We start from the raw sequence: 9,033 nt of genomic DNA, 5'->3' as shown, positions 1-9,033 counted from the left end.
ATTTGCCAGAAATGCTCAGCATAACAAATGGCTTTCTATATAGTAATATGTCATTGATGTCATCTAGGCTTGTATACCATTGTAGAAATAAAGATATTATATTATTTATTTTTTTATCTCGGGCTCAAGCTAATATTCACATAACCTAAGAACTGTAGAAGCCTTTCGTGTTTAGCGCTTCCATATGAATATAATAAAAGTTGGGACACGAAATTAGGAATTTTATTAAACAAAAATAAATACATTTATAATTTAGAAACATAGTAAGACAAATTTGGTCTACTAAAAAGGACTCTCCTGCTCGTGCCGGTAATATCTGTGGATGTAGTGGCGGCACCCAGTGGCGCCACCCAGCGGATCTCTTGTGAACTACAATGTCTCCACCTCCGTATCCACTGCTGGTCACACGAGAGATGGGATTTCCAGGCGTGTGAATGAGTTAGTTGCTAGATGCCGCCGCTCGCTTCTCCATCCCAGAAATACAAGCCACGGCAACAAGGAGTACCAGTACCTATGGACAAAATGTCACTTGTAAACGACAATCAATTTGGTTTTAGTCCTCAACCACAGTGTATATCACTGGAAAGTAGGATCGTAGATGGAGTACATAACAAATGCAATATATACCTTTATTAACAACAAAGTAATTTTTTCAGGCGTCATGATAATGTCGAACTTGATAAAGTTGTTGTGTGGGACGAATGCTGTGATTAATAAAGATATCCACTGTGTTGTTGAAATGTTGTGACTAATAAAGATATCCACTGTGTTCACGTAACATTGTCGTTAATAAAGATATCCACTGTATAGGCAATGGTTTGTCATTAAAGATATCCAACGCATCTGCCACCTACTCGAATGTACAACGCACTTTATACTGCTAATGTTTTCTTACTCTTTTTAGACTTTGGTGAGTACAATTAGGTTTCGAGCTGAATGACTCACATAAGTTCAGCCCTTTAAATTAATACTAATGAATGAAATAACACTCACCCAGCACTTCATGGTGAGACAATGAGCGTCCCTACTTCTACCGTCGTGATGGAGGTGTCCCACAGGTTCGAGGTTCTGACCTGAGGATAGGTGAGAATGGGAATGAAGAAGGAGGGGAAGGATGGAAAATTGGAAGGGGTTGGGAGGGTGGAGCAGGAGGTGGGGTTGCAGAGGTGAGTGGCCCGACCACTCTGGAGCACCCCACAGGATGTGGGGCTCCTTGATTTATATGCCACCCCTGGCGGTGGAGAGAGGGAGGCAGTGGACCTCTTAAGTAAAAGGACACAAATGCAGTTAATGTGACATTTTATTCAGGCAACGTTTCGCTCTCCGGGAGCTTCATCAATAATGTCACATTAGTTGCAGTTGTGTCCTTTTACTTAATTGTCGGTAATTCTACCAATATTAATGCAGACAGTGAACCAGCCTGGAGGTGACATCTCGCACCTTCCCACACACCCCTTCCATGGTACTTTGATGCTGCCGAGGGCTCTGAATCCAAGGAATTGGAGGCACACACTAATTTCTTGAACAGCTGAAGGCTGATAAACTAAAGGAGAAGGCAGTTAGGGTAAGATATAAGTGAGTACTGGTAGAAAGATGGGCCAGAGAAAGTATATAGGCAGTGAGATTGAAGAGTGTCCAGAAGAAGTCTGAGGATGTAGAAGGGTGGGTGCCGGAGGGAAGAGGAGCGATTGGTGGAATTATGAGGCAAAGAAAATAGTAAAAAAGTAACAGTTAACTTATGAGAAGTTTTTACGTAGAAGTGATATGAAGAGGGAGAAGTATATGAAGAGGGAGAAGTATATGAAGAGAAAATGAAAGGATAGGAGAGTGGTGAAGGAATGTAAAAGGAGTCCAAATGAGAGATAACAAAAATAAATTGGAGTCAGATGAATAAGTTAAAAAAGCCTACAAACAAATTGATTTGACTGTTTGAAATAGATGAGGGGAGTTATTAGATGGAAAGTTGGAACATTTTGAGGAACTGTGAAATACTGATGAAGATTGGAAAACTGTTATTTTCGCTCTGGCTAGGGAGGTTATGCATCTTTTAGGAGTGAGGAAGAGCTAGATGTGAGTGTGGGGGAAGTGCGTGAGGCTGTGGGTAGAAATGAAAGGGAGTAAATCAGCTGGGATTGATGGGATCAAGAGAGAATTGTTAAAAGCACGTGGAAATAGAGTTTTGGAATGGTTGGCGCGTTTATTTAAAAAAAAAAAAATATGACAGAGGGGAAGGTACTTATGAACTGGCCTCTAGAGGTATGCATAGTTCCTTCCTACAGGAAGGGTAGGGGTTTTGGTAGACCAAGGGTTTACAGTAAAGCATATAAGTGAACAGTATACAGATAAGGGTAACAAGGTTTTCGTTATGTTTATGTATTTGAAAGAGGTATATGTGGAAGCAATGTGGCAGATGCTGCAAGTGTATGGAATAGGTAGTAGGACACTGAAAACAGAGTTTTTACGAGGATAGTGATGTTCAGGTTACGGTATATAGGAGAGAGTAAGATTATTTCCCAGTAAAAGTAGGTATTAGACAGCGACGCATGATGTTACCATGGTTGTTCAATATATTTATAGATGGGGTTGTAAGAGAAGTGAATGTTCGTGTGTTGACAAGAGGTGTGCGGTTAAAAGATGAAGATTCTAACACAAAGTGGGAGTTGCCAAGGTTACTTTTTGCTGATTACACTGTGCTTCTGGGAGATTCTGAAGAGAGGTTGCAGAGGTTACTGGACGAATCTGGGAGGGTATGAAAAAAAAAGGAAATTAAAACTGAACATAGGAAAGAGTAAGGTGATGAGGATAACAAACAATTCAGGAAATGAAAGACTGGATATCAGATTAGGGGGAGGTGGTATAGAGGAAGTGAATATGTTCAGGTATTTGAGAGTGGACTTGATAGCAGATGGGTTTATGAAAGACGAGGTGAGCATAGAACTGATGGGGAAAAAAGTGAATGGTGCACTGAGGAGACTTTCTTAGTCTCCTCAGTGCACGACTATGAATAGCTTTCCGACATCTAGATAAGGAGTCATTCAGGACCCTTCACACTGTGTACGTTAGGCCCATATTGGAGTATGCAGCGCCAGTTTGAAACCCTCACCTAGCCAAGCATGTAAGGAAACCATAGGAAGTGCAAAAGTCTGCAACAAGACTAGTCCTGATAAATTAGACACATATGCAACTCTTGGGTATCTTTATTGAGGAAACGTTTCGCCACACAGTGGCTTCATCAGTCCATACGTAGGAGAAACTTGAAGAACAGGAGAATGAGGTAATCAGTCCCTCAACCTTGAGTCGATGTGTTCAGTCCATCAATCTTGAATAGAATACGTATTCTATTCAAGATTGATGGACTGAACACATCGACTCAAGGTTGAGGGACTGATTACCTCATTCTCCTCCTGTTCTTCAAGTTTCTCCTACGTATGGACTGATGAAGCCACTGTGTGGCGAAACGTTTCCTCAATAAAGATACCCACGAGTTGCATATGTGTCTAATTTATCAACATGTCGGTTCTCTGAACCATTCATCTACAAAGACTAGTCCTGAAGCTAAGGGGATTGTCCTACGAAGACAGGTTAAGGGAAATTGGCCTGACGACACTGGAGGACAGGAGAGTCAGGAGAGACATGATAACGACATATAAAATACTGCGTGGAATAGACAAAGTGGATAAAGACAGGATGCTCCAGAGATAGGACACAGAGACAAGGGGTCAGAATTGGAAGTTGAAGACTCTGATGACTCAGAGGAATGTTAAGAAGTATTTCTACACACACACACACACACACACACACACACGTGACAATGTTTTATTTACAGTGAGCAAAGTCAGGGTATTTTTCCAGAATGGTTTGTAATATACCACTGTAAATAAAATACTTTGACATATTTTGAACATTTCTGAGTGAGTTGTCTCTAAATTCATTAATTTTATCGCACTCTAGTACGTAATGACGCAAGGTGTGACAATAGTCCATCTGGCAAAGTTTACATTTCGTTTGGTCTACATCTGGTGGTGGTGATTTAACCTGCCAAAGATACTTGTAACCCAGCCGGAGCCGAGCGGTAGTGACATCCAAGAGTCTACTTATTTTGCTGGATGCACCATAGACATGTGACTCGTCCTGCATGATAGAATGATGATAGATGGACTGATTGGTGTCAGTCTCCCTGAAGTTGTTTTCGTATTATTGTTCTCAAATTGCTAACTGACAAGCCAAGATTTTAATCTACTCCTTTTCTGAGAGCATACAGCTTAGCCAATTCATCAGTTCTATCATGCATCTAAAGACCAATGTGAGATGGAATCCACAGCATGTGCACTCTGACTCCACTGGCCACAAACTTACCATACCTGTGTCTGGCGTCTGACACAAGCATTCCACAGTTTACATTTAATGTGTTGAGAGAATTTATAGATGACAACGAATCAGTTACAATTAAAGTGTCAACCTTAGATACATGGACGCATTTGAGTGCAAGGAGAATGGTAAACAGTTCTGTTTGAAGAGTGGAGTCCTAGTTTTTGTTGCGTGCTCCAATTTCTTTATGACAGCAATCACTGTATGATCACAGCAGCACTACCAGCTGCACCAGTGGATTGGTGAACAGAACCATCAACGTAAATAATTTGTGAAAGAGTGTGCTGTGTAACTAAGTTATCAGTTTAAGGCAGCTTGTTTGGTTTCAAGGCGAAGCTTTGGTTGGGAGCAGAAACGTGTCGCTGTTGCCTTACTTGACAGATCATGTATCTCGTTCATGCGGAGGTCGGTTCCAGTTTTCTCGATCCATCTGGAGGAGTGTTCACCAGTGCTGAGGAAAGTTTGAAGGGCTTCTGAGCAGGAATTTGAATGTACTTGCCTGAGCATTTTAACCCCATTTAGGATATTTCTTTCAGTAACACGATGTCTGATAACTGGAATATCAAGTTCTTTGCCTATATTAAAAATTTTGGAAGTACGAAGGTATCCTAGAATGGTCCTCATTGCTTCATTCTGCAGTCTTTCTAGCCCTCCAAGCTTCCAGTCAGAGACAAGAGCAAGTAGTGGTGCAGCAAAATCAACTGTTACTGTTTTCCCCTTTATAACGTAGCAATAAGTATAGGTTAAGGTTAAGTCTTCTCTTCATCAAAGATCATTAAATTTCATACAATAAGGAGACCAAAATTCCACAGACTATGCATATTAAAATATTTAATGTAATGTATTTTGAGCAATACTCTTTCAGTTTTCCTCTCAATGGATATGAGACCGCAATAATGCCATACGATATGCTTTGTAGGCTATTTAGGCTATGTTAGGTTACATACAGCAAATATACCTTACAATAGATAATCCTTACGTACACACACAGTTCATCATAACGTAATAGTGAATAAATGCCTTAAAGGAAACTATGTTTAATTTACAATATAGGCTAAACCCAGAGACCTACTGAGCACAATACTACGGGACAACCTCGAAACAATGAGAGACGTGGAAGACTCTTCGCTCGGAAGAGCTCTGAACCTAAGAAGAACCACACTGCCTAGAGCACACGATGTGCACCCTAGGTCAGGTTGAGTGACGTGACTTGAACCATCATGAGAGTCAACTCTTGGTGCTAAACTTGTAACAACCGTTACCTAACCACCATATCAGCAGTTATGCTCCCTAAATATTCCTACCTATAACATAACTAATTAGCATGAAAATGATGAAGATAATAATATTGATAATAATACAAAGTTGAATGTCCTCATTTTAGCTATTAATGAAGATATTCGCGATGCAATATTAAGTGTGGTTACAATTATGACTATAAACTCTTTGAGCCCTATCAATGTGCAACATCAATTAATGATCTAATATAAGTAAGACACATCATTTTCACAATTTTAACATTAGCAACATACCTTGAATGAAAACCTGCCACAACTCTAATTGCTCTCAGCCTTTCTTTGTATTGGCGACAAAATCTCGTTACAACACGTCCAAGTAGTGGGACCTATAAGCCTAAATACCTGTATCTAGTTACATACTCTAGAAAAGACCTATCATGCAACTGGATCTGGCGAACTGTGCCTCTCTGTCGAGGAGGACGTCTGTTGAGTATCTTTGTTTTATCAGTAGAGATTATCAACGCCAGGTCCTGACACAAGGCTAGTACATGATTAAGAATGTTCTGGGTGTTGGAAAATCCTGTGATGTGAAGCATTATATCATCAGCAAAATTAATCATATAATGATGGGGCTGACTAGGCATAACATTAAGTAAGGCATTAATTAGGATATTGAATAAGGTGGCACTGAGCACACCTCCCTGTGGGGCTCCTAATTCAAAGTCTTTAGTTATACTTTTATGCCCCTGGAACAACAGAAAACTTTCTGTTGAACTGGTAGCCAAAAGAAGAAGTCATCCTCCAACATCCTTTCTGGAAAGTTCACTAATGGCTACATTAAAAGCAGGTATAAGGTCAAGGAAGGTAGTGTATGACCTGTCAGTGTGCAGGTTGAGAAAGGTGGCTATGCAATGATACACACTCCTTCCATGCATGAAACCATGCAACCGGGGAGAAAAAATTAAGAATCATTCTCTAGAATGTTTTACACAATCAGCTAGAAATATCAGGCGAAATGCATTTTGCTAAATGGGCTTAGGAATGGGAATGATGAGGCTGTTGATCCAAGATTTAGGGCGCTCCCCAGTTACATAGCTCATGTTATATAATTCAAGTAAAGGATTACCTGGTACTCGACATAGCAATCTGAGTATGTTTTGAGTAATACCATCTTCCTCAGGCGAGGTGAAAGTTGCCCTTTGTTAGTGCTGCATCAAGTTCAACGTTAGTAATAGGAATGTTACAGTCATCTTCCCTGCTGAGCATAAAACAAATAAGTCTCTCCTTGTCATCACATTTGTCCATTAATTTCGCCTGTGTGGCACTGGGAAGATTGTCACAACTAGATGTAGCAGCCCAAGCACTGACTAACTCATTCGCCCTATGTATGGGATGAGGGTGCGCGATCTGACCAGTTCTGTTACATTTAATTTTATTTATGCCACTCCATGCCCGGCTAAGTGGGGTGTGGGAATTAAGGTCACTGACAAATTTTTCCCAGTCAGTTTGCCTAAGCTCTGTCGTACGCTGCCTGGCAGCAGTAAGGGCAGTTTGAAAGAGCCCCAGCTTTTCAGGGGTACGATGTTTTCTATAGGATAGGCCTAGTCTGTGAGCAGTACGTTTTAATGTATGAAGTTTAGGATGATTGTAATAGGTATGGTCTTTATGGGAGGTATGATTATTATGGAAGTTAATTGGGTTTAGAGTATCAGGAGGTTTCAGTGGCAGTTCTAAGTAGTTTTCAGTATTTCTCACAAGGTCATTGTTAAAGGTCTCAACAGAGGAACACTCATAGGAATTATATCAGTCCCTCACATGGGCGACAAAGTCATCAGGGGGAACATGAAAGCGTTTCCGTTTGAATATGCCACCAGGGAGGATAGTATTACCAATATCTATAGAGGTTATCCTTCGGAAATTATGTGACTATATATGTGTTATAATGGAAAATTCGTAGCTGGCAGAAGTAATCTTGAAGCCAATGCACAGATCCAGGACGCCTCCGTAGATATGTGTGGCTTCAAGCTCACCTACAATTTGCACATTATCATGATTATTTAAGATTGACAACAGGTGACAACAGTGACAACAGTTACAGCCGCTCTAGGTTGCATATGGTTCACAATTTAGGAAGAAGGCAGATAAGGAAGGCTAATAGAGAAGATGTGAAGGTAGGAAATCGATTCTCTGTTCTCCAGGACGGGTGTACTTCAGTGGTTAGTGATGTTAAAGGTACCACTGACTGCCCTGCTAATCTAGGTAAGAATATTCTGATTATGGGAGACTCTCAGGTAAGATATATGGACGGTGCTTTTGTAACAGCTATAGGAAGGTCAGACAGAGGGTGTGCATCCCAGGAGCTGGTGTTGGTGACATAATCAGCAGGTTGGATAATATTATGACTCATGAAATCGTAACGACACGATTGCAAACAAACCATGCCCCAGGCCGGGATTGAACCCGCGGTCATAGTCTCAAAACTCCAGCCCGTCGCGTTAGCCACTAGACCAGCTAGCCACAATAAGATTCATCCAACTAGGTATATTTCTACACCATAGGAAGGTTAGCACAGGCACCACTGTGACCACAAATGCAAGTTTTTACAGACGAATCTCCAGCTAGCGTGGCCATGACGAACTCTAGCTCAAGTCCCTTCACTGCCGTCAACATGACTCAAGAAATCGTAATGACACGATTGCAAACAAACCATACCCCCGGCCGGGATTGAACCCGCGGGCTGGAGTTTTGAGACTCTATGACCGCGGGTTCAATCCCGGCCGGGGGTATGGTTTGTTTGCAATCGTGTCATTACGATTTCTTGAGTCATGTTGACGGCAGTGAAGGGACTTGAGCTAGAGTTCGTCATGGCCACGCTAGCTGGAGATTCGTCTGTAAAAACTTGCATTTGTGGTCACAGTGGTGCCTGTGCTAACCTTCCTATGGTGTAGAAATATACCTAGTTGGATGAATCTTATTGTGGCTAGCTGGTCTAGTGGCTAACGCGACGGGCTGGAGTTTTGAGACTATGACCGCGGGTTCAATCCCGGCCGGGGGTATGGTTTATTTGCAATCGTGTCATTACGATTTCTTGAGTCATGTTGACGGCAGTGAAGGGACTTGAGCTAGAGTTCGTCATGGCCACGCTAGCTGGAGATTCGTCTGTAAAAACTTGCATTTGTGGTCACAGTGGTGCCTGTGCTAACCTTCCTATGGTGTAGAAATATACCTAGTTGGATGAATCTTATTGTGGCTAGCTGGTCTAGTGGCTAACATAGTGAGACTATGACCGCGGGTTCAATCCCGGCCGGGGGTGTGGTTTGGATAATATTATGTCAGGTAATGGGAACAAGCCCATCATCTTTTTTAGTGTGGGTGGAAATGACATCGGGAAAGGCAAGAGACAGGAGCTGCGGGATAAATACCGGTG

At 41.6% G+C, this 9,033-nt stretch overlaps 1 protein-coding gene across 1 annotated transcript in view; it reads right to left on the bottom strand.

Annotated features, from left to right (window-relative positions):
• Positions 1-332: 332 nt before the first annotated feature.
• Positions 333-9,033, bottom strand: part of LOC128692435 (pyrimidodiazepine synthase) — a 106,795-nt gene continuing 98,094 nt past the window's right edge. The window contains exons 7-8 of the mRNA XM_053781620.2: positions 994-1,073; positions 333-511 (exon numbers count right to left, since the gene is read on the bottom strand). Coding sequence (XP_053637595.2) covers positions 1,002-1,073 — 72 coding nt within the window. The 3' untranslated portion in view covers positions 333-511; positions 994-1,001. The remainder of the gene's footprint in view (positions 512-993; positions 1,074-9,033) is intronic.

Source organism: Cherax quadricarinatus, chromosome 53, assembly GCF_038502225.1.
Source record: "Cherax quadricarinatus isolate ZL_2023a chromosome 53, ASM3850222v1, whole genome shotgun sequence".
Taxonomy (NCBI): domain Eukaryota; kingdom Metazoa; phylum Arthropoda; class Malacostraca; order Decapoda; family Parastacidae; genus Cherax; species Cherax quadricarinatus.
This window is presented reverse-complemented; position numbering and strand designations above follow the sequence as displayed.